This window comes from Cydia pomonella, chromosome 1 (assembly GCF_033807575.1).
Source record: "Cydia pomonella isolate Wapato2018A chromosome 1, ilCydPomo1, whole genome shotgun sequence".
Taxonomy (NCBI): Eukaryota; Metazoa; Arthropoda; class Insecta; order Lepidoptera; family Tortricidae; genus Cydia; species Cydia pomonella.
Genome location: NC_084703.1, coordinates 20097132 through 20124312, shown reverse-complemented (window position 1 = coordinate 20124312; position 27181 = coordinate 20097132). Strand labels below are relative to the sequence as shown.

Genomic DNA, 27181 nt, shown 5'->3' with positions numbered 1-27181 from the left:
GAATATAGATTAGATTAGATGATTTATTTCATGAAAGACAATTACATAATAAATTTGCATTGATGTCAAAAATATAAGAATTTCTATCATGATCGTCAAAAAAAAATAAAAAAAAATGAAAATAATAACAATACTAATGAAATAAAGTTATAGCTCCAATAAGGATTGTCAATACAATTAGAATAAATAAGAGAAACAGTAAGTAGGTAAATACTTACAAAAATCCAAAATATAAATGTACAATGTCAAAACTTACGAAAATACGAGAACAATAAAAATAAAAACGATAAATTAATAAAAGAACACAAATAATATCTCCTAATAAGAATCGTCAACACACAACAATATAAAAACAATGAAATAATATCTCCCAATAAGGATCATCTGTATGATAAAGAAAACAATGTCAATAAATAAAAACAATAAGAATAAAAACAATTTCTGAATCAAAATATCAATTCCATGAACTCATTTACTGAGTACAGAGGGTTTTCCAACAAAATACTATGAATAGTAATTAATTTAATAATATGCGCGTCACAAACATACTTACAATTATGGAAATCATATTGTGTAATAGGATGTAAGCGATTTCACGAAGCCGGTTGTGGTTAAAAAAAATAATTGATTTGTTTTTGATAGGTACTTCTTCTTCTTCTTTATCCTCGCCTTGTCCCATTTCAGTTTGGTCTAATCAATGTTCGCCAGGCCATTCTATCCTGGGACGTCTGTGGATCTAATTGGGCTGACTTTAGATCTTGGTTCATTTTAGATGCCCACGTGTCTCGGGGCCTGCCTCGTCCTCTCGGTCCGGTTTCAATGTCAAGCACTGTTCTCGTCATGTGCTCTTTTGGGCGTCTCATTACATGACCATACCACCTCAATCTAGATGATGTCCAATGTTAATAATAACATAAGTACGGTAACATAAGTTCGCTACGAGACTCAAGGGCAAGTCATCTCAAAACGTGATCAACCTAATTGGCATGAATTTCTAAGTTAGTTTCGGCTCCCTACACGCACCGCACTGGCAACAAATGGAACATTGCTTACCAAAACATAGTTTATATGAAGAAACTAGTCCAAACTGCTTTAGCGCAAAGCTTATGAAACTTACTTTAGTAACACTCAAGCTACCCAAAAGTAGAAAAGTTTAAAAATAGTGAAGTGTCCGAGCGTGCAAACTAAGTACTTGATATACATCTCTAGTAGGTAGCGGTGTGACAATGTCATACGGGTCAGACACTATAACGAGTCAGACATTACTTTTAAGAAGTCACATTACTAGTTACAGTGTAGTGATCGAAATGAAGGAATGATGGCAACTAATGAAGTTAGTTTGAATGTAGAGCAGACAGTATCACTTCGAATGTCATAGTTTAATAATGACAGTCTTACTTTTGGTAATGAATTTCCAAAATCTCCCCACATACTTGTCAATATTCAACATCATTACTCGCCACGTATAGTTTAAATTGTTATTTTCCTATCATAAGCCGTTTTTGAGATATTGCCAATAGTGTGACGGACGTGTAACCACGGAACCCTACACTGAGCATAGCCCGACATGCTCTTGGCCGATTTTTACGCAAGTTTTCGGGATGTTTGAGTCGTGTCTTAGATCTTCTTCTTCGTCCTGCCCTTTTCCCATTATTTGGGGTCGGGTCTCCTCACTCTTCTACGCCAGGCTAATCTATCCTGGGTTGTTTTTTCAGGCAAATGGCGTCCTTGAGGTCTCTTTGTATTTTTGACCACCAGGATAGGGGCCGGCGGCCTCTACCTTTCTTTTGTTCTGGCAAATCTAGTGAAAGCTGTACCACATGGTCCTCACTTCTTCTTTTGACATGTCCGTACCATCTGAGACGGTTTTCGGTGAGTTTCTGGGTGATTGGTGCGACTTTAAAGCTGCCTCTTATATATTCGTTGCGTACTTTATCGAGTCGAGTCACACCTCCCGCCCATCTCAACATCTTCATCTCGTTGACATGTACCTTTTGCTCGTGAGTTCTTCTCACTGTCCAACATTCGGATCCGTACAGTAGCGCCGGGCGAACCGCAGTCTTATATACTTTGCCCTTTACTTTTACGGGCACACGAGGGTCACACAATACTCCTGTGAGTGTTCTCCATTTTTGCCACGCTACATTTACGCGGTGAGTGACGTCGTCATCCACGTTTGCGTCTGATGTTAGCATGGATCCTAGGTATTTGAACTTCGTTACTGTTGGAATGGGTGTTGTACCGATGTGTATAGTCTCAACCTTTGTGTTTCCACTGAAGGGACATTTCAAATATTCGGTTTTGTTCCTACTAACTCGTAGGCCGTACTTCTCCAGAGACTGTGTCCACACATTGAGAAGTTCCTGCAGGTGTTGTGCAGTATTTGCGGCTAGTACAATGTCGTCTGCATACAGCATGGTCCACGGTAATGGTGCGGGTATGTCTTTAGTGAGGTAGTCCATCACCAAATTAAAAAGTAAGGGCCTTACCGCAGAAGGCTTGAGTCGTGTCTTAGATAAACTGTTACAAAAGCAAGTGGTTATGATTTCAAGACATACGAAAATAATTTTAGTGTCAATACCTGGTAGACATAACATATAAAACTCAAAAATGCGAGTTTTCCCAGGGATAAGACCTAGCTAGATCGATTTTACGCCCCCGAAAACCCCCATATAGCAAATTTTATCGAAATCGTAGAGCCATTTTCGCGATCCCTAAAATATATATATACAAGAATTGCTCGTTTAAAGGTATAAGATGTGCTCACGATATGTTATAACATGACTGTATACGCTGAGAATGTGTGTGTAAGTTGCTTAGGGCAGCCAGTCACTATAATGTGTAATAAATAAATATGAAAATAAATAAATAATTTGGCTTAAACATGGGACGAGGTACAAGAAAAAAATTAAAGAGTAAGTTCCTAAATATACCCAAACAATAATCAGTACTTTGGTAACGGACGAGTAATTGAAATGCATACCTATCGTGCGTATGACATTAAGGTGATATAATATTGAGATTGCTTTCGTAATATAGTTGATATAAAGCACGTCTCAAACAACCCAAAAACTTACGTAGACTGCTGAAAGCATACAATATAAAGGTTGCGCGCGAAATCCCTTAGGATCAGGGCTATAACCGCGAAAATCGAAGTTCGTCAATTGCGGGCATTTTTCTCATTCACTCTAATTACGTCTTAGTGAGAGTAAGATAAAAAGATCCCCGCAATTTTCTAATTTCGGTTTTCGCGGTAGGACCCCAGAAGATCTACCGCGAACACTGAAGATCGCATATTTCTGGCATCTTTCTATTGTACTCAAATGAAGGCGTAATTAGAGTAACAGAGATAGTTGCTAGAAATTTAGGAACTTCGATTTTCGCAGATATAGCCCTAAAACTAAAAGAAATAGACTTTCTATGCAACCAAAGAGCATATAATCACTACGTTTTAAGAGACGGGACTCCCATACTAGCGAGTGGAATCAGTTTGTTTCGCAAGTCATTACCAAAATGTACGACAAAAAACTGTCATAGAACCATAGTACCAACATAAGCGATTTAAATAGTGTAGTACGCTACACGCTTGCGTTTCTTATCGATATCGATAAAATGGGGAAGGTTGAAACATAGACCCTGTCTACAAATTTTGTACTCGAAATCAGGTTAGTATCGAGTCCACATTTAAGTTGTATGTTATATAGTGGATAGTTCTTTGAGTGGACTATGGACTAATACGTGGGCTTAATGTGGACCCGAATTATTTTTATACAGTTATTAAGACGAGGTTTTTTTTTATTAAAAGCTCTATTTTCAAAATGATCTGCACATACATGTTTTAATAAATGTAACTTTTCTATGGAAAGATGTATCAGGTCTTCGTTCCCAACAAATTTGACCCACTGCCTGCATCTGAACACATACAGTCTTGGATAAACATGACTTTATCTACAGTTTATATTACAAGTGTTTGCTAATGACTAATGAGATGATCAACTGATTATTTAGCGCTAATATGCTATCTATATAATCATGCTTTTTGGCATCCAGTTATCAACAACCCTTTATCAATGCTCTAACTTTTTATGTATTCCCATATATGTCTGTTAATCATAAGCACCGGTCTGGCCTAGTTGGCAGTTACCCTGCCTATGAAGCCGATGGTCCCAGGTTCAAATCCTGGTACGGGCATTATTTGAGTGATGAGCATGAATATTTGTTCCTGACTCATGGGTGTTTTCTATATATTTATAAATATTTATATATTAGGTATATATATATATATATATATATATATATATATATATATATCGTTGTCTAAGTACCCACAACACATGTCATGCATACTTTCGGACTAAGTCAATTTGTGTAATAATGTCCTATAATATTTCTTTATTCATCATAAAAACAGAGATTATTTTCTTACATTTTAGGTTAATATATTAAATAATTACTAGATAAAAAAAAATGTTAACTAATGACCATTAATGCATAAATGATAGATAATTTTCCACTGGAAATCTTGGACGAATTAATTATGGTCATATTGCATGCAAGTTCTCTGGAAATTTCACTTATCTAATTAAATTCTAGTTCACAACGAAAAAGAATATAAAATATCTAATTTTCGATGTGTTTATAGCCTGCTGACCAAAAAAAGGTCAAAAGTATCTAAAGCAATACTTACCAGTCTTCATCCAAGGGAAATTTCGCCATAAAATCCCTTTATTCGTGATTTTCTCGAGGGGCTCGCTTGCCACATATTTCACACTTAGTAAACCGTTTTCTCGGTGGCATTTTAACAAATTCGCTCTTTACTCTGATCACGGTTCACTATTTTCGTTTTTTTTCACTAAATAAAAAAGAAATTGCACGAAATACCGAACAAAACATTGAAGCCTTCATAACAAACAAAACAATTAGGTTTGACAGTTGACTTGATGTAAACTTGACAGAATAAATAGCATTGACGTTTTCTTTTACTTCGTTGGCAATGATTTGCGAAACAAACTCCATACAGAACTTTTTTGTTCCTAGTTGCGTCAGCTGGTGTATATGATCACATACCACTGTGAGTAAAAAGTGCTAAGCGAAGTTTACACAGGCAAGGACTTGCACGCAATTTTCATTACATTGCGCTATCTGATCAAACTCTTGAATGCAGTTTACCTTAATAGTCGGCAATGTCACGTAAATTGCATGCAAGTTCTTGCTAGTCTAAGCCTCGCTTTAGAACCTGTAATTTAAGATATAGGTTTTGGTTATTTGAGTCGTTCTTTACAACAGTATGCAACTACTAAATGGTTAGGAAAACAATAATTTAAACTACCCGTAGTAGAATACTAAAAGGTGCCCTACACCTGTCCTGTAGTCATGTTCTGGAATGTTATAACCAAACCTAGGAATGATTTTCAGAGGGATGATGTCTGCTCCGTATCACGTTGCCTCACTTCTGCCTCACCTCGCTTGTACCTGTTGAAAGCAGTAATGTTCACCCCTTGAGTTGCCTTCGGGAATACCCTCATGCGTCAATAACTTATTCATACTTATATTATACTACTCGTTGCCTCATCCACATGTATGCATATTCGATTTGAAGCAGAGGTGAATGTAAAGTATTCAATTACTTGTCAGATTGGTTGGTATTAAAAAAAATTGTGGTAGTGGGATTTAAACATTAGCGAATGTTGTGTAGATATACCGTAGAGTAAACGATCAATCATCATAATCTTTCTCGCAATTTTTTGGCTTTTCACCACGATTTTCTAAGGCAGCATGTGGTTTGCTCGGCAGATACAACTAAGTAGGTGTGTCACAATGTTCACGATTGTTCATCTAGTACAAGTTAGTAAGTAAGTAAGTCCTTTATTTACATTCATGTTGTACAAATAGGTATTAAATAACAAATGAGTTGTTTCAAAAATGAACCCTGCAAGGGCGTAGCAATATTACTTAAACTAACTTATTCCTAATACAAATATAATCGTTATTGTAATCTTATTACATCTTAAAACTTAAAACTTATCATTTAAATATTCGTCGACAGTGTAATAGCTTTTGTTTATTAGGGGTTTCTTTTAATTTCAGTACAAATAGGTGGTCTTTTTTTTTCTTCCTTTATATTTTGTGGTAGTTTATTATATATCTTTATGGACATTGATAAAGGGCCAGACGAATGAAGTTTTAATCGGGAGGGTGGTTGCATTAACTTTGATTTGTTTCTTAATGTATAAGTTAGCTGTACGTCTTCACGTTTGGTGTATAATTCTAAGTGTTTATGGACAAATTTGCATATTTCTAGGATATAGAGGCTAGGTACGGTAAGCATTTTGTGTTCTATAAAATGTGGTGGTGGTGAAAATTATAATAAGGAAGAGCTGTAAGTGTATTTAAGTTATTAATAGGCTCAGACTGAAAACAGTAAAGCTGTTAAAATGCTTTTCCTAGATGAATTATTTTGCGATAGATTTATTTTGGTTTCAAAACGTCTGTTAAGTACATACCTCACTAGAACAGTAACTATCTATAAACATAACTTAAATAATTCTAGATGTAATAAAATATCAAATAACAATAAATACATGTGTACGTTTGACTACAGATACGGGTATTACAACAAATACTTTCTCAAATTGTAAGTCGGGATCGATAAACACCTAATTGACTTACCTGAATACGGCTAAGTACGTACATAGCTGCAAATATGCCCACATACAATCATACATACTTAGATAAATAAATAGATCATTATAATCAACTTTTTCCGTAGTCATGTAAAAAATAAGTAATACCTACTCGTATAGTTACACTTTCAATAGAATTGTCAACAGATTTATTAACTTTGATTAGGTATTTATTATACCCCCACATGAAAAAAATACCAGCAGGCCCATAGGTGCTCGAGCATTCTCTTATCATTGCAAAATGCATAAATCCTTAGTTTAGTTTTAGTTATTGGGATAAAAATAAAAACATAATGACAAACATTATACAATCCATAAACCGATTGCTATTGTCTTTATTTTTATGCTATCGAAAATAAAAATTCTCATTACTTTGAGCCAACCCGTTAGAATAGGTACATGATTGTTAGCGTTCAGGTACAATATGATAAAACCTCTGCTAGCACAACCCGCAATAAGCTAAAGCCGTCAAGTGCAGATATTGTCAGAAAGCTCTCTTCGAACTTTGTGTTTCAAGATACGAAGTTCTGTTAGTTCATTTAACTATTTGTTATTCGCAGTTGCTAAGGAAAACCTCACCTTTATTTGTTTCAATCCGAACTAAATGTAAAGTTTCTTAATACAGGTTCTTACGCAGGTATGTATTAACAGCTAACATTGCATTCACTGAGGATGATTGAAATATGAGAGACAATGAGTTATATGTTGAATAAATAATAAATCTTATTAATAAAGTTCATGCTTGGCAATATGCAAATTGTAGAACATTCCAAACATTAAAAAAATGATTTAATCATAAATTCCACTAATATGAGTAGAATTAAAAACGAGTGGTCAATACGACTAGATTCGCAATCTCTATCGTTCGTATTTGAAAAATACCATTTAGTCGTTTTCCACAAATTTTCTAGTGACGACAAAAAGCGCTCGAATTACAAAAATCGCCCCCCTGGGCCCGTTATTTACATACATACTTACACATTTAACAAATACAGTTTCGTCTGGTCTCAGTGGTCTCACACATAGGTACGTACTCGTATGTATATTGAATAATCAAATGTGTCTTCTAAAAATATTGTAGGTACCTATAATCTTTAGTTTTCGACATACCTACCTAAAAACAAATGTCACCACACAAGTATGCATTGGACGCCCGATAATGAAAATTGATTCTTGTATGGGGATGGGGAAACTGTTAAGCAACACAAACTGATGAAGTGGCATGTTGGCGTGTTAGTACACATGCGAGCTGCCAGGCACGAGTGCCTGGTGTGCTGTGTGTTGTGCAGGTACCTACTGGATACACACGCGCGATCACACTTCATGTAATCACGAAACATTCACCGCTGCTTTGTTTCAACTATATATTTACGCGACACGTACCTGGGTCATTCTCGCATTTCGTGCAAATCGGTGTTTTAGGTAATTTACCAAAAATGTGTTGTTGTTTTCGAATATCTGTAAAAGCAAGGTTGTAACATATGGCCTAAAGTATATGTCTCTTCAACGAACAATTCTAAAAAGGTAATAGTTTTCTTTATATTTACAATTAACACCCAATTTTTTCATTCCTCTCTACATGTAACGCATGAAGGTATAACTTTGACCTACATTTGAACCTTAAGATACTAAAAATAGAAAACTCGTTGTTTGCTCACTTAATGACTAATTTAGTTATGTTTTAAATCGTTTAATATTAGAAGCTAGATATTAACAGTTAAAATTATACAGCCTTATAAGTGTATGGTTCAAGTAATCTCTTCATTACCGACGCGAGAAATGGATTAGCTATATTTTGCTACATAGCAAGGGTATATAGCGTCTACCGCCGATGCTACGCATTGTTCGTCAGTCAGTTGGCCGCGTGATCTCGTAGCGGACGCGCGTATGCCGCTGTTAGCGAACATACCTACGTTCTCGCGTGTCGAAAAGGAGTGTGGTTCAAAACAATCTTCATCGCGATCCAGTGATTTACACAGTAAGTTCCAAGTGTACATTATTATAATTATACGTAATGAAGTGTTTTAGTGTTGCCTTCCAGATGGTTTATTCTGCAAAATTAAGGTCTGATGCCAACCGACGTAGGCGACAAAAACTTCCAAAACTTCATTCATATCTGTTTCATTCACTTCTTTTCCTTCCAGTTTTACTGGGGAAGGTAATGAATGCATTAAGAAGGTAATGATAATATATTCGAGGCAGTACATTTAATGGAAAGAGGCTCAGTTATTATAAAGATTACGTTGTTATAAACATTTAAAACTGTAGATATGTAATAATAGGGAAGCCCAACGGATATTTCGGGTTTACTCGAGCGCAGTAGATTAACATAAACCTGCCGCTCTGTTACCTTTACTTGTGATGACACTCAAAACATGAGTATTCAGTACTTCTGTGATACATAAGTTTTGAATGTAGGGGTGCGTCTGATAAATATTAATCTTAAGAAATAGTATATCATAAAAATCTGGTTATTCTACTTCTGGTTTTAGTTCATACACCTGGTTCGTCGTGCATAGCAGCTCCGGACGAAGATACGGAGCCAACTGCACCACCTTAGTATCGTCGCCGCTCGCGAATTCGTTGCACCGCACTTCGTAACGAAATGCGGTGACAGTGTGAGATAATCGCCTTTTTTTGGTGAAGCAGGGGTAAATGCATTTACGCATCTCACCCCCGGGCCAGGTCAGCCCATGTGGGGGTAGTATGTGGGACTCGCTCCTCCCACAGCTCTCTCTGCTACACAGAGGGAGGGGAGGAGAATACCCACTTACATCCCCTGCGGCGTCACCCGCTCTGCCGTTACTGGGAGCGCCGAGGGATTGCAGCCATTCTACCACGACGCTCCCCAGCATAGACGCTGGGAGCACCCGCGCTAAGGAAGGAGAGGACCAGGGACGCTGTGGCCCTCCCCCTAGACGTGTGGGGCCGTATGGTGGGTACCCAGCCCACCAGCCCTATTGGAAGATCAGACTAAGGCTGCTGCATAGCGCCTTCGCCTTCTCCTCCGCCTTCTGCGCCTGAGAGGATGCGCGTCCACATTTTCCTCGCGTATTCGCGCTCAGCGGCCTCCTTTTGTGTCATAACGGTTTCACAGAAGGTGGCAACCGCATTCCATGATCTCTCGCTGCATAACATGGCCGAGACAACACTATGCAGCGAGAGATTACGCCCAATAACGCCCGTTAGGGCACCTCTCTCGGTATCCCACCGGTTACACACCTCCAAGGTGTGTTGGGCTGTGTCGTCCGAGTCACCACATTCATGACAGACCGGACTCAGCTCCCGTTGAATTTTGTGCAGGTAGTGACCGAAGCACCACCTGGGTCAGCCGGTATGATAGCACACCTCTTTTCCGCTTTATCCATTCCCGGAACGATGAAAAGAGTGCCCCAATGGTGCGGGTGCCATAGGGCGAGTCCTCCAGGTTTCCTTCCATCGTTCCAGGAGCCTCTCTTCTGCCTGACGTAGCACTCGCTCCGACTCTTCGGGGTCTACGCGTTCTCTCCGCGCCCTCACCTCCGCACTCATTCGGTACCTCTCCGCCAGTACCTGAGCATCAAGCTCCCACGGAGGGGTATTAGCTAGGAGGTACACTGCGGCATGGGACACCGTTGAATATGCCCTGATGGTGCGTTGTGCTGCTACTCGCTGAGGCCGCCTTAGTAGGGCGCTGTTGCGCTCCGAGAGCCTGTCCGCCCATATTGGCGCCCCATACAGCGCCATGCTCCTTAGTACTCCCGCATACAGTCACTGACACGGAGCATTCGGACCACCTACATTTGGGAGCAGTCGGCACAGGGCTGAGGCATTCAAGTTCCCGGATTTGCGAGCCTCCTCTAACACATTGTTGGCTTCCGTGCAGACTTCGTCAATTATGTCCCCCTCATAGATTTTCCAGACCGGGGAGGAGCTCTTTACAACTTCTGAGCTGATGGCAGGAGTTGCCCTGGTATACTCATAGATGTCCTTCCCTCGTGCACGTATGATACGTCGCTCCGCATCCTCATTAACGTCAGAGATCATTTCATACTCATCCGAATCTATATTCCACAGTTGTGCTTTAGCTCTTGCCATGCCTGAATATTTACCTCCAGCTTTTCCTCTACGCGCAGTGTTTATTTTTGGGGCAACATCCGGCTACAGATTCCCAGCATCGTCTTCGTGTGCACGTTTCCCATTTTTATAGGGCTTCCCTTCGTCAAATGTTTGTTTTAGCATTAAAATGGCCAGGCCAGAGAAAAAAATGACCAAAGAAGACTAACTAGCAAAAGATAGGCAGCGTAAAAAAGAGAAATATTAGATTATAAAAAGTAATCCCGAATTATATGCGATACAAAGAGAAAAAGAAAGAAATAGATACTTGTTAAGAAAGGAACAAAAAAGATTTGTAGCATAAAGGAAATGACACCTCGTGCTCAAAGAAAACAGAAAGAAATGGCGGTCAAATAGTAAAAAAATTTTTTTTGTAGAAATTTGCAAAACACGCCATTAAAATAATTGCTATGCAAGAGATTTAATCGAAATTGCATAGGTAGAGAGTCAATTAATGATAATGCAACAATTTAAAATAATAGACTAATCAAAGACCGATTGAAATTTAGTTTAGTTTTTTGAATAAAACAATAATTATGTTGGTTACTTAAACTATTAAATAACAAATAAGGATCGGCTATAACAAAATTCTTCTTATTCAGAAGCATACATATATATTTCTTTGGGAAACTTTTTATGCCAACTTTTCACTATTTCATAGTTTTATGCAGGTATATTGTGTATTTGCTAAATGCCAGACATTAATCGACACGTTTTTAATATTGTTGATTATATTAATGTTGTTAATTTTCTTTAAATAAAGATTTTTATGTCAGATTTCATAAGTTTGTTTCATTACAGTCCAGTGAAAAAATTACCGTCCGATGCCAATTTCATTCCTTTCCTTTATCATTCATTACCATCTCAGGCCATTTCATTACCAGCGCGTAGTTCATCACCAGTAGCCCTATTAAATGAAAAGTAATAAGGTTACGAAGGTGCCTTTTGCATAAAAGTGTTAATAAACGAATCCACACATTGACGAAATCCAAAATTTTATCAATTAAAAGAAAAATTACAAATCGAGAGAATATCACCGATTTGCACGAAATGAGAGAATGACCCACCTAACCTATTTTCACCGGTCTTCGGCAAAGAAGAGGGAATAGTTTTTTATTTACAAGCTTTTATTTACTATCACCTAACCGTTGTCTGTTTGTAATCAAATCTTGCAAGTTAAATTTGACCCACTTGCCGGTTTCCGATGAAGCTGAAAATTTGCATACATATGTAAGTCGGGTGACAATGCAATTTTATGGTGGCCATAGGAACTCTGTGATAAAACAAAGTAACCTAATTGTGTTTAGGGGTTTTAGAATTGTCTTGATGAGTATTAGTTACTTATGGAAAGAAAACTACAGTCAGTGATAAAAGCTTGTACCAAAAATGAAAATTTTGCCAAAAACTTATTTTTTAACAGTGCTTCATGTACCTATAATGAGTGCATAAAGGTAAAGGTTTTTCTTATTAACTAATCTTGTTAGGTACATGATCATTATATAAACCAAAGGATATACATAACACACATATGCATTATTATCAATACACTTCAACAAGGCGTTAACTAAAGTGCTGTTAATTGATCTTTAACAAATCTCTAGATTCTCTAGTAAGAAAATTAGTATAAAAACAAGTTACGTACGCTCCTCTCTAACTTGATCAAAGTTAAATGATCCGAATGTTACTTGTATACTTGGGTACCTAATATAATTTATATTATGTATATGTATGTATGTATGGTTTATATATACGTAGGTATATATTACTAGTATTTTTTTTTTGTGTAAATGTATAAAAAGAATAATTTTATATTGTTTAAAATAACTTGATTTGTGTTTCATATTTTCTCTTGTTTGTGTACAATCCTGCACTAGCTACAAGTTTCGTTTGAGGCAATGGTTAACTGGTAGAGAATGCCTTAAGGCATTAAGTCCGCCATTTGTACAATTTTATATCGTGCAATATAGTTTAAATAAAATAAAAATATATTCAACTAAGTATTAGGATAAGTACCTACTTTCAACAGTATTTTACCTATACGTGTGTTTTTTTTCTAACTACTTCTACTAGCCAATAAAATAAAATGGCAGGTACTTTACTCATCAAGCTAATTAACGTAGCTGTATACTTTACTAGGAGCTTTGGACGTGGATCCGGGTACATTCTTAAACTACACCCAAAACAGAGGTATGAGCATTGTGAATGTCATCTCGCTTAGTGTGGTAGGGTACAGCACAGTGGATGTCATTCCAGATCTAGAGCAGAGCCCAACCTTACAGAAAACTGCAGCCAAATAACTCTAGACCCTGCTCATAGTGTGTTTCTGCTGGTGAGTAAGGTTGCCAGAGCTCAACGAGGGTGCGGAATGTTAGAGTCGGCAGCGCGCATGTATCTCCTCTGGAGTTGCAGGCGTACATAGGCTACGGAGACTGCTTACCATCAGGCGGGCCGTATGCTTGTTTGCCACCGACATAGTATTAAAAAAAAGGTCTGAAACTTGTTTTTAGTATTGATGGTCTTTGATGTCAAAGTTGATGATCTCATTGAATGCAATCGCCGTGCTACGATCGTAATCAGCCAGGACATCTCCATAAGTAAACTACTTTACTAAATAAAATGTACTTATTTACCAAACTTTTCGACTATAACTCCTAGTGTACATTTATTCGATAGCGAAACGTCACAAGTCACACTTTGTATGGGATTTTGAGTTTCCAAAACGTCCCGCTTGGCGCACTGTTTCTAAATCCCATACAAAATGAGACTTAACGTACGTACTGGATAAAACAATTAAAATACATTAGTCAGTTGGATGTTTACTGTTTACTTACCTATGTTAAGTTTTGTTGGGTGTGGCAGGTGCTGCAGTCGCGCAACATCTTACGCGCCAACAAGCTGCTGGGCAGCTTCAAGCTCGACGTGGCAACGGTCTGGAGCCAGCCCGGTACGCATTCACGCACACACTTATTTCCTCATTCCACTCGTCACTTAAGCCGGCTCTACATGACGACTTTTTATAGCGATATAATTCAGAGGTTTCAATTCTGCTACGCGAATCGTTCGCACCTTTAGAATGAAACCAGCGTAACTCAAAAAATCATAAAATTGAGTTAATATCACTGAATGACCCAATACATCGTATTCTACCGCTTAATTAATCAGAAACTGACCCATCTGTACAAGAATAGTACGAAATCGGCATTTTGATCGCCTTTTATCCCCGGATTTTTCGCCTAACCTGGCGTTGTCCTTATCGCACTTGTTTTAGGATCCGCTTCCGTGGGCGAGACGGATATATTTACCTAAAATATTTAAATCTCAGCTCCCATGTGCTCTTAATTCCTTAGCGCATCACATTCGCCAAACGGAAATAAAGTATTAAGTGACCCATTATAGTTTGTGACGTTTTCATTCCGAAAGTAAGGGTTAACATAATTTAATGCGAAAATGGCATAATACCCAAAATGCCATATATCATACTTAGGTTTGTAAAACGAAACAGACCTAATTTATATTAAGTCTAACCGATACAAAAAGCAATTCGATCAAAAAGTGGCCTTAATAGTGACTTGATTCTGAAAATCGTAAATTTAAACTACTATTTATTAAAATATGCTAAAATGTTATCAATGGTTATAAAGCTTAATATTTAAATAAATAAATAAATATTATATACTATTTTGCGATTTCCCAAAAAGTTGAAATTTTGTATTATGTCGGGTTCGTTCAAAAGGTGCGCAATATTAACAAGGCACTATAATATGCCTACCTATACAAAAAGTCGCTATGTATTCACCACTAAATTTGTTATTACACAATTAAGGGCACCTACTCAAAGTACATTTTAAATAATAATTTTGTCCTGAATTTGAATCTCGCCTTTTTATCAATTATTCATTTTATTTTATTTTAGATTTATGTAAGTACCTACCTACATATCTAGCAGGTGGACACGCCGCCTTCTTGCCTATGCTTTGCATTCCACTTAACATAAACAATCACCTTACACACTCAAAAAGGGAGCGCGTGTTGAAACATAAACAGTAAGTATTGTATTACGACAACGATTGTTTTTTGTTATAAATAGCATATGCTACGTAGGTATGTATATACATACCTACGTTACACTAAGTACTCGTACCTATTCATTACAATTGTTGTGTTCATAATGCTACTTACTTTTTACAATATTTATTTGTTTATGTAATGTACATGAGGTAGTACAGTCAGCGTCAAATACTTTGTAGCAACCAAAGTGGCCAAATAGTTCGGTACACCATATATTTAGTATGGTGTACCGAACTATTTGGCCACTTTGACTGCTACAACGTATTTGACGCTGACTGTACATCCACAACCAACTTGTTAAATGTCGTGCATGTTTTTTCCTTCGGCTACTTGTTTTGACGCACCTACTTTGAATTTCTTCACGCTTTTTCAGAATGTCCTGGCAGCGGAATGAGTGTCGCGCCTTTCTACCGTCGTTTCTTTTTTAGGTGATGAGGTACATAACCTATTTTAGGTAGATCCGCTTGTAACTTGATTCAGCGCTTCTTGGTTTATTATTATTTAACTTACTATTATTTAATTTAGCTATAATTTTATAATCGTCTCATATTATTAATAATGCGTGGTTTTATGGTTTACACTTGCTACATCCCTACTTAAAGCTGTTAAGCAATAAACTGAAAGATGTAATTTTCCACGAATCCCTCAGAGCGTACTCGCTTCGGCTAATAGAAATTAGAAAAAGTAAAATGTTGAAGGTTATATTTTCTTTATAATGTATATTCTGTAGGTATTTATACATTACTTACTAAACCTATTTTGATTATATTCACATTTTTAGGCATTTGTCAATAATCATACATATTTACATTTATGTAGGGAAGTAAGTATTCGCTATTAAGCTACAGAAGATCAAACGACGGTACTCGGATAAATAGCACATTGTGATGTATATTAGATATTGTATACGGCCAATATGGCCAACTCGAGACATAGCTAAAACAATATATTTTTAGTGTTCCGTACAAAACTTTGTTCACGGAACACTTATGGAATCACTTGGGTTTTGCAAATCGGTTATATGCGATTTTTTAATTTGGGCGCTAATGAAACGCTACGTAAGTATAATGTTAAAAATATCTCAAGTAACTGGTGGTTTTTCGGGCTTGAGCCTTCATCGGTTAAGTAAACTCGTTCCTTTTATTTAGTGCGGTCGGTTTCCGAAAGGACAACTACCATTATGAGTGAGAGAAAGCAAGTCCGTTTTAAAGGCAATTTTACTATCGCTTTTTGATGTCGGTTTTACCTTAAAGTTGGTTTCCTTTCATTCAGTATTAGATAAGTAAGGGTGCGCAACGCTTTCGGTAGTACCCTAACCACACACAGTGGCCCTGCATGTTCTACAGATTAAAGTACGAGCCGAAAAAAACTCCTTACTTTGATTCAGGAGACGTGAGCAGGATCTAGCCTGCGTATTCAGGAAGTTATCAGTAACTGTTTCGTACCAGTATTTGTGAGATTACGAGTAACGTTAAATATTTTTTTTCAGTTCAAATGTTTACTTTATTTTATTTACGACATTTATGGTCACCCTCTTTGTTTTATCCATAACAAGTGATGAATTGAATGTCATCGGAGTCTGGTTACTTTTGAAAAATCGTATCTCACTCAATATTTTCTACACTGACAGTGTCAACACTGACATATGCGCAAACGTCTAACGTAACTTACTTTCTATGTATCTATATGTAGAGCGAGATAGATATATAGAGAGATTAGAAAGTAAATTACTTAGACGTTCGATTTCAGATTTTTAGATTATTTATTCATAAATAAAATAAAATAAAAAAGCATTTTATTTCCAGTCCGATACGTTAGAGTACATTACCTTACAACATAAGCCAGTTTTTACATTGAATTATAAGTAACATTTTAAGTACGTTTTGTTTTATTTTTGTTGTTTGTGAAGTCAATTTTAAACGTTATGTAATTTATTTCTATGCAACAAAATATTATTTATATGTGGTGGACAAGAACCCCTCATCGGGAAAGGCCTCATCCAAAGACTTCCATCTATCGCTATTTGTAGCTATATATTTCCAGTTTGGACCGACTGTTTTATTTATGTCATCAGTGCAACGGCTACTTAGTGATTTTGCCGTAGCGTCGTCATTCATTAATATAACATACGTATATTTATAAGTCATTGTCAAAATGGCATAATACCCAAAATGCCATATATCATACTTAAGTTTGTAAAACGAAACAGACCTAATTCATATTAAGTCTAACCGATACAAAAAGCAATTCGATCAAAAAGTGGCCTTAATAGTGACTTGATTCTGAAAATCGTAAATTTAAACTACTATTTATTAAAATATGCTAAAATGTTATCAATGGTTATGAAGCTTAATATTTAAATAAATAAATATTATATATTATTTTGCAATTTCCCAAAAAGTTGAAATTTTGTATTATGTCGGGTTCGTTCAAAAGGTGCGCAATATTAACAAGGCACTATAATATGCCTACCTATACAAAAAGTCGCTATGTATTCACCACTAAATTTGTTATTACACAATTAAGGGCACCTACTCAAAGTACATTTTAAATAATAATTTTGTCCTGAATTTGAATCTCGCCTTTTTTATCAATTATTCATTTTATTTTATTTTAGATTTATGTAAGTACCTACCTACATATCTAGCAGGTGGACACGCCGCCTTCTTGCCTATGCTTTGCATTTCACTTAACATAAACAATCACTTTACACACTCAAAAAGGGAGCGCGTGTTGAAACATAAACAGTATTGTATTACGACAACGATTGTTTTTTGTTATAAATAGCATATGCTACGTTACACTAAGTACTCGTACCTATTCATTACAATTGTTGTGTTCATAATGCTACTTACTTTTTACAATATTTATTTGTTTATGTAATGTATGTGATTAGGTACATATACATATACTAATACGGGAAGAAAAGTAAATACGCAAGAACCGGTAACCTATTATCGGTGAATTTCATTCAATTTTGATGATATTCATTTATAGGACCTAACCTTAACATAAAAATCGTGAACATCTTAACTTGTTGAGACCCAGCACTTATATATGTTTATGAATTTGGAACATGTTTATTTATATAAAAGTTAAAAACAAGTTATTCAGCATATGATGTTTATATGTATGTTTATTTGAGCTGTAATTGCAACAATATGAGGGATCAAAGTAAAATTGTTACAACCATACCCATCCTCCCCTAATACTAAAGCCGTTTCCGAAGATTCAGAATTTCTGACGACTTTAATTAATCTATAGTCACTCGTGTAGCTATCCAAATAAATAAGAATAAAAGTAGGAGCTTTCCTCAGGATATGCGAAATGCGTCATACTCATTGTTTATACACATTGATGGCGTAATTTATTTGGTTATATCATAGATATAGGATATCGAGTGGTATCTTTTAACTTAATTAAAGAAGATCGCATACATCTGCGAAGAAATTCAAAGGTGTATGTGAAGAATTATTATTATATTATATCATGACCGAAACTTGAACTAACTGTTTTATTGGTTAATGTTTTAGGATGTAATCAATAAGATTAACACTTTTAGTGAATTATATTTTAGTAATAGTTATTGCTTTATTATGGCAATTAAAACAATTAGGTTCTATGAAAAACTGTATTTTGAATACTGTAAGACCATTTTATATTATTTAAATAAATATTTGGGGACATTATTACACAGATCGACCTAATCCCCGAACTATGAGTTCCAGTATTATAATTGGAGAATTAAGAAGTTGGGTTGTATTATTGTTCGCAGATCGGCAATTTTACCACAAATGGGCTCTGCTCACGGACCCGGACGACATTGCCGCGGGCGCCAAGGGCTACCTAAAGTGCGACATTAGCGTCATCGGCAAAGGAGACACCATTAAAATACCACCGAAAAGTGAAAAGGATGAAGATGATATTGAAGCGTAAGTACTCGCAGCTATTTATATCAAGATTGGCTACTGTGCTTTATTCAGCAGGTCTTGCTCTAGCCTAAAAGTTGAAATATTACCACACCACTTTACACTGTCATATCCACTTGTATACTTACTCCTTGAACAATCAACATGAATAGATAGTATCACAGGAGCTGCTACTCATCAAAAATATACCATACTATAGTGAGGGAAGTCAGTGCAATGAGTGTGCAATTTTGTCTCAGGCAGTGCTGCTTTGCACGATTGTTCCTTGATTGCACGATTGTAGCAAGATGATCTAATGCCCTAGCCACTAGATTAACTCTTGGCTATCCCCCAAAAAGGGAGAGGGAAAAAATCGGTTTCGACGGTCCAGTTACCTTTGTATGTAGGTAGCTGTCAGGTCAAGTTTGCTATCATTTTCGTATAAATTAGTGACGAGGAATCCATTTTTCAAATCCATTTACCTACTTTTCATACAAAAATTGATTAATGCACGAATAATTAAAATTATTTGATGGCCCAAATACCTATACGTTGACACAGATTTATTACTGTGTATATTGTTGATAATTTTAACAAACGTTTGCTTTTGTGTATCTTATGCTAATGAGAATATTATATCGAACTCATGCGGGTTGTTTTAAATGATTGTACGTAGTTTTAATTTTTGATAACATTTTGTAAAAGACGTGTAAGTAGGAAAATATTCCAATATTTGGCGTCGTATTTTTTTGACCACTCTGTATACTAATACCGGTACTTTGTCGATATCTAAACTATCGCTTCAAATTCAAAGTACCTTCTACTACTTCATGCAAAATATTTGTAAAAAAAAATTATATCGCGTGGCGATGGCGATTCCTATAGAAATTGAATTATGGCCGAGGTCAACAATTTAAATACAATGACCTGTGTCATTGAGTATGATATATGTAGACAAAAGGGAGTTAAATGTGGATATTATTAATATTTATAATACTAGTATGGTGATTTGATTTGATTTGATTTATTTATATTCCTAACGATAAATTACAGTATCAATTATTATTATGTTAATCTATATGAATTTACATTATGATCGTCAATGATTTGACATGCAAACATATAATTATAAAATGTCAATAATAATTATCGTTACTTAAAAACTAAGAAACAAAAGAAATACAGTAAACTAAAAATAAATAATGGAATAATGTCAAACTAAATATCTGGTCGATCATAATGATAGGTAGTCATTAAAACTAAGAACAGTAATAATTAATAATAGTCTAGAACAGATGTCATCTAAAATCAATTTTACATGAACTATAATGTCAAACAGTTGTTATAATTTTAAATCCATGTACACATCCATTGAATATAATGGGTTATCTAATATAAAATTCCTCAATTAACGTTCAAATACTTCATCAGATATTTTAGTTCTTAATTCGGCGGGTAGGTTCGTAATAAGTTGGGTCTATTACTCGCGAATTCTTACATGAAAGTACCATGCGACACGGCACTGTTCGCAATCTTCCCGTCGATCTGATTTATTTGCCCATGGTGGAGTGCTGATTTAGTTTTCCAACAAACTGCAGTTTGGCAGATTAGTACTTTAACTAAAACTATTTTTTTTTTAAATTAATAATTTAAAAAAAAACATATCGCACATCACTTTTAAACTATAGTGTGATAAAATAATTCTTTCATACCTACTTGCAATGTTGTGTTTGCCATGGCAAACTTTATGAAACATAAGCACTTTAATTAGTATAACGAGAGTATAATAATATCACCGGCAGATCGGCACTGAAGTTAGAACGTTTATTACGTTCACATTGATAGGTATGGTTGGGGAAATAACTAAAGCACAAAAATACGAACATCTTTCTAATATTCAGCAAACATTCGTATTCGTTACATTACATCGTAAATTATAACAATATACCAACACCCAACACAGTGTATTTTAACTCCGTTTTATTTCAAGGGTGCATTCTTGAGCTTAAATTAAGTAGATATCTCATACTAGTTAACTACATTTTGAAAATAATCAATATTTAAGTTTTATCTAATAAGGCCCTTACGAGCGTGGGCCTGTTAACATATTGATTAGTGTTAAGTCCGAGTTCAAACATTTGGTATAAACGCGAATGAAAGTTGTTCATGGTCAACGTATAGCTCAACGCTCCCGATAGTATCATCTCGGACTATTGATGTACGAAATGACATTGATATGTTTGGTTGGGATTAATATATGAGTTACAGCAACGTTACATGCAGCATTTGATTATTTTGTATGAAATAAAAGTAAAAAAAAAACAATGACAATTTATTGTATTATCACTATAGATAAGTAAACAGAAGAAATTCTTGTTTCATTTTATTACAATTTTTTTATGATATAGGAGGCACCCGAAAAGAATCTAAAAAATATTGTATTTTTTTATATATATTAGGACATAAAATGACGATTATCTATATGAAATATTTGCACTTTCGGACATAATATTTCGTTAGCGAAAATACAAAATTTCCATTAGGTAGATATACCTACCCAAATAATATATTTATAGTTTTATTTAAGCCCCCCCCCCCGGGTTCAGATTATTCTGTCACTCTCACTAAGCGTATGTGTGAACGAGATGGCTGGCCGCGCCCAGGATCGCGGATATCATAACTAATATGTATTTTACTTTTTGGTAAGGGCAAGGGAGGGACTGGATAGTATTTACTAAGATTTACTTGCATGTTTTTTTTTTCATAATTTTGGACCCATGGTTTAAAAGGTAGAGGGAGAGGGGAGGGGGATACACACATTTTTCGTGTTAGTAACATATGGTCAAAAACGCAGGTCGTCTACAGGGTCAACTCATCTAAAAATCATTTGGGCAAATTGGCGATAGTCTAAAACGTAAGCGGCCTATAAAGCAACTTGTCTAAAATCAACCCGATAAATAAGTGGTTTGTCCGATATGTAACTAGTCACTTTAGCTATTTCCCTTAGGATCATCTAGACCAATACACAATAGGTTAAAAAGTAATTGATCGATAAAGCAACTCGTCTTAATTCGTGCAAGTCGTTTAATACAAGAAATTATTTATTTATTTATTTAAACTTTATTGCACAAATGTTTTTATTGCTTTATTGAAAAAATGTATAAATGGCCGACTTAGTGCCTAAAGGCATTATCTACCAGTCAACCATCGGCTAAACAGAGACATTAAAAAGAGGTGCACAGAAAAGAGTAAGATAATATTAACTTAATCCATTTGAAACCTATTTAGTAACGGTTAGAACCCTACTACCTACAAGTATTATTAGGCTTGGCAAAACTTCACATTAGTTTTGCTGCGTAACCACAGACAAAACAATGTAATAGCTTAAGTATAGTTTGTAGTAGTAGTAATGAACATTTATTTTAGTTATTCCCTTAAAACTAAGTTAGATTGATCAAAAATCTTAACTAAAATCATTTTTACCCGAATTAAGAATGACTCGATTGATTTAAAACGAGTTGCTCCTTGGGCGACATGCTATTTAGACCACATATATTTTAGACGAATTGCTTTGTCGGCGACCAGCTATTTAGACGATATGCATGTAAGATGATTTGACAATACGACAGTAGACGAAATGATTTTGCGACGAGTTACTTCATTGACCGCTTACGTTTTAGACTATCTGCTAATTTGCCCATATGATTTTTAGGTGAGTTGACCCTGTAGACGACCTGCGTTTCTGACAATATGATACTAACCCCATTTTTCTTGTCTTTCGGAGTGAATATTTCCAAAAACATCCTCTTTATGATAAAAGAGTTAAAGACCCTATTCAATTTAAAAGACGACAACGACACCCGACATCATAGGGTTAAATTTTTTTGTAAGATACCCCTGGATTCTTTTATAAGTTTTAAATTACCTTTTTGTTGCCCTGAATGATTTATGGGTAAATGTAGGGATATTAACTAACAAGGAAAGGTACCCAATTGTTCGGTTCCGATTTGATTTATATTTATATATGTTATAGAGTAGTTTAAATAACAGACACGTATTTTTTAGCTGCCCAAACTCAACCTATTGGAAGAAATTGTCCTCCAAAGTACTAAAAAACATTGAACAGAAATAAAACAATTCGCATTTGAGAACATTACCGTTCAAATTCTCGGGACAATTAGCACACATACACAATTACGCTGACATTTAAATATGACGAAACGTTTACAGAGCCTGTAATCAAAACTGATAATAGTACATTATGATACAAGTGTGCTAAGTTGGTCATTTGGTCATTACACACGAGGCGATATTGTGCGCACGAGCTGTAAGCGAGCGCACAATAAGAAAACCGATATGGGTAATGATCAATACACACGCGTTTCATACGACGTGTTTCAACACACTTGCGAGGAAAAAACGAAACGTATGCATTAGATTTTTTTTTGTCAAACAGTTAAAGTAAAACTTTCAAAATGGTAGCTTATAGGTACTCGTAGTTTTAACATCGAATAATTGCACTAAAGCGTGCTGGGTTTGTACGCACTTATACGCCAGTTCATTGAAGTAACCTACCAACTCTATACATCTCTAACGATAATTTGATAAGTCATTTAGTTCTGACATTTAGAGATATTTACACCTCTAAATAATTTAAATTTTTTTTTGTATCTGTTTGTTTTTTTTATTATTATTTTAGTTATTTTTTTGGAATTGTATTTTATACTTAATTGTTGATGTGCTTGTTTTTGATTGTATGTAAATTCCATGTTGACGTGTAAAAGTGCCCTTGTGGCCTATTTGCTGAATAAATGTTGAAGTTGAAGCTACCAACACGTTTTCTAAGAAAGACTGGACGTTTTTGCTGATTTTCTATTCCACCAAAAGTTTCATATTCCACCAATTATTTTTCACCCGATTTTGATGGTAAAAGGCTATCGTTCACGGCTCTTGCCTCTATTATTAATATTACTGGCAGCGTCAATATTATGTGTTCTTCATTTTCAATGCTGGAAAATGACATTTTCGTCAATATATAAACTAAAAACATGCAAAACCATTCCAATTTTGTGACAAATACGGAAAATGGCTGGCTCGTTATTTTTTTACGCACTATTCCAATGCGCACGCAAGGCAAAGGCGCGAACGAAATCGACAAACAGCCAATTAAAAAAATGTAAAAAAGCTAATATTTTCGTATTTGTATTCGACGAATGGAGATCAAATGGATAAAATGTTATGTTTATTCATTAATGTAATTTAAGAGATAATTTAATCTACTCGTATAAATTATGTTTGGTGTGATAAAACCTCTTTTAACTAACATTTGAAACCTAGTAGCAAAGAGCATATAATCACTACGCTAGTAGTTGGTAAAAAAATGTATTACTCGACCGAATTAAGAAGGCTCCGTTTTCATGCATATTATTAGCAATCAGTTACCTTCTTAACTCAGTCGGATAATATAATGAAAAAGCACGAGTGTTATAATATACTGAAATAATATAATGAAAAAACACGAGTGTTATAATATACTGAAAATGCACGCGTGTTTAATATCTAGGATTATGAGCCAAAAATCGGTGGAATAAAAACGTCGTTTTGAGCAAGTGTGTTGAAAACGAAATAATAGTCATTTCTATTACACTAATGTACACGGATAAGTATAGATGAAATGCATATAATGTCAATAACTACTAATCAGCGACATTAATCCGCTAATAACCTTTTTGCTGTACTACTCTATAACATAAATAAAAAATAAGTCAAATCGGAACCGGACAGTTGGGTATCTTTCCTTGTAAGTGCAAGTTATCTAACCTACCCTCGTAGCCAACAAGCCTATAGTTAACGCTCAAAGTCGTTTATGTAGATCGCATGAATATTAAATCCCCTAATAAATATACTTTTTTTTTAATTCCTTATTTTATTACCCTTTTTTATATAACAACGACAATTTAGTGACATTTATGTGTTGGACTCCTATAGCAACTTACTCCTGCCCGACGGAGTCCCCATAGAGCGCCAAAGAGCGAAATTTATCGTGAAGATATACAAAGCGGATGGACTGCCAAAGATGAACTACTCCATCCTCGCCAACGTCAAGCGGGCTTTCACCGGCGAGACGCAGGATTTGGTCGATCCCTACGTGCAAGTGTGTTTTGCGGGAATGACGGTGAGTATATAAAAATACGAGTAGAGTCAGACGAAGACAAGATTGCAATGATTTTAAATATCACACGTAGTGTAAGTGTTATTAAGTGTTAGTGTCATAATTTCATAGAAGTTTGACGTTTAAATAACACTTGCACTGCTCCTTCTTCTTCCTCGCGTTGTCCCGGCATTTGCCACGGCTCATGGGAGCCTGGGGTCCGCTTGACAACTAATCCCAAGATTTGGCGTAGGCACTAGTTTTTACGAAAGCGCCTGCCATCAGACCTTCCAACCCAGAGGATAAACTAGGCCTTGTTGGGATTAGTCCGGTTTCCTCACGATGTTTTCCTTCACCGAAAAGCGACTGGTAAATACACTTGCACTGCATGTGTTATTAAAATCGTTGCAGACTTGTCTTGCTTTGACTCTACCTAGGTACCCGCGTCTTGCCCTATAAGTGTATTATAATTTCGCCTTTCTGAAATTAAATTCATAAACAGTTATCCATATTATTGTTAGGTTGGGTAGGTGTACAGGGTGTAACAAAAATAGTGGGGTACCATTTCAGGGCATATTCGGTATCTTGTTTTGATTAGGAAAAAGTAGCAGAATTTTTTTGTTTCGCGAATATATCTAGCCTTTTTGTGGAGGGTTTCCCAACTTGGACGACCAGACCCAAAAAGATCCTATCAAAAAAATTATCTTCTTTGTCCTAATCAGAACATGATACGGAATATGCTTAAAGGGTACCCCTCTATTTTTGTTACAGCCTGTATTAAATATAACTGACAACAGTGACAACCTTTTTCTGTCATGACTCATGAGACTTTTTTATCGCTTTGTACGGATCACTGAATCGTTTGTGTAGCCAACTAGTCTAGCCACAGTAACATACTTAGTCTAGATTTTCAATATTTGCTATAAGAAAACCCGTTCAAATCCTGAGTTAATCCGTAGTTACTATAACCATATAACTACGAGAATAATTTATCTCGCCTCGAGGTCCATAATTATGGTCGGGTGTCGGATGTGATAAAGTCAACTTTTCAAGAGAGTAAAAACAAAATTGGCACTTTTGTTTGCCATTATTTCATGAATTATATAGCCAAAAAAAAACACTTTTTCACCTATTCTGGATATCTGACACTGACAACGTCGTAGTACTTTTTATACTATTGAAAAAGGCGGTATTTATGTTAAATTTATTAGATTTCTCCCATATGACATTACAAGAGAGAGTCATAACGTCGTAATTTGAAGTGAAACTAATGCCTTATGCTTCACGAAAATAAAGAAGAAATAATGCATTATTTATTACCCTTATGTTAAAATGTCATTTTGGTCGGGTTTTCGTATCCACCGTTATGGTTATAATCCGAGTCGAGATATTATAATGCGAAAAAGTAACTCCGTCTATCTGTTACCTCTTCACGCTTAAAACGCTGAACTGCTTTGCTGACTATGGACATAGTTTGAGGCGCGAGGAAGGACATCCGTAGTATTTATAGGTTTTATCACTCATCATCATCATATGATGATATCATCCCACGCAGACGAATTCCCGAGGAGAAGCTAGTCTCTAATGTTCGTAGATTAATAACAAATTATGAAAACATGATTGCGATAGTCCGTCGTTTTGCTAAATGTACCTAAATTGTTTACTTGAGGTCCACATAAAACTGCCAAGTACATTTGTTAAGCATGGATCAAAAACAACAATAGGCTACGTACCTTAAAAATAAAGTCATACTTAGGTATATATTAGCTATAGGTATATGTTTTCATACTTATGTTTTCCAATTAAGTATAAAAATTTAATGAGGCAAAAAGTAGTATTAGAAACGGCGGGCTGACCTAAACATAAGGAACAAAGAAGGAAGGAGGTGATTATGATTAATCATTTGTTTTCTTAATATAGGGTTGCACGTCAGTGAAAAAAAACTGTTACACTCCCGTGTGGAACGAGCAGATCGTTTTCACAGAGATGTTCCCGCCGCTGTGCCAGCGCATCAAGATCCAGCTGCGAGACAACGACCCGGTCCATCCTAACATTATTGGCACGCACTTTATTGACCTCAAGTCAATATCTAATGACGGAGAGAAAGGTCAGTAGCCATTCCTTTATCTTTAAATTTGGTTTATTAACAATAAAAAAATGATTCATTAGGTATCCACTAAATAAAGTACTGTTAGATCAGACATAGGTATACTTGTAAGTTTTTATGTACCTAAGTAAGTAGTTGGGACACATTTGGAATGATTATCGCCAGGTTT

The 27181-nt window shown here is 35.7% G+C and overlaps 1 protein-coding gene across 2 annotated transcripts in view; it reads left to right on the top strand.

Annotated features, from left to right (window-relative positions):
* Nucleotides 1–27181, top strand: part of LOC133526788 (otoferlin-like) — a 111034-nt gene that overhangs the window by 65064 nt on the left and 18789 nt on the right. For both annotated transcript variants that reach the window (XM_061863550.1, XM_061863561.1), the window contains exons 8-11: nt 13638–13722; nt 18622–18778; nt 24743–24929; nt 26826–27012. In XM_061863550.1, coding sequence (XP_061719534.1) covers nt 13638–13722; nt 18622–18778; nt 24743–24929; nt 26826–27012 — 616 coding nt within the window. The remainder of the gene's footprint in view (nt 1–13637; nt 13723–18621; nt 18779–24742; nt 24930–26825; nt 27013–27181) is intronic.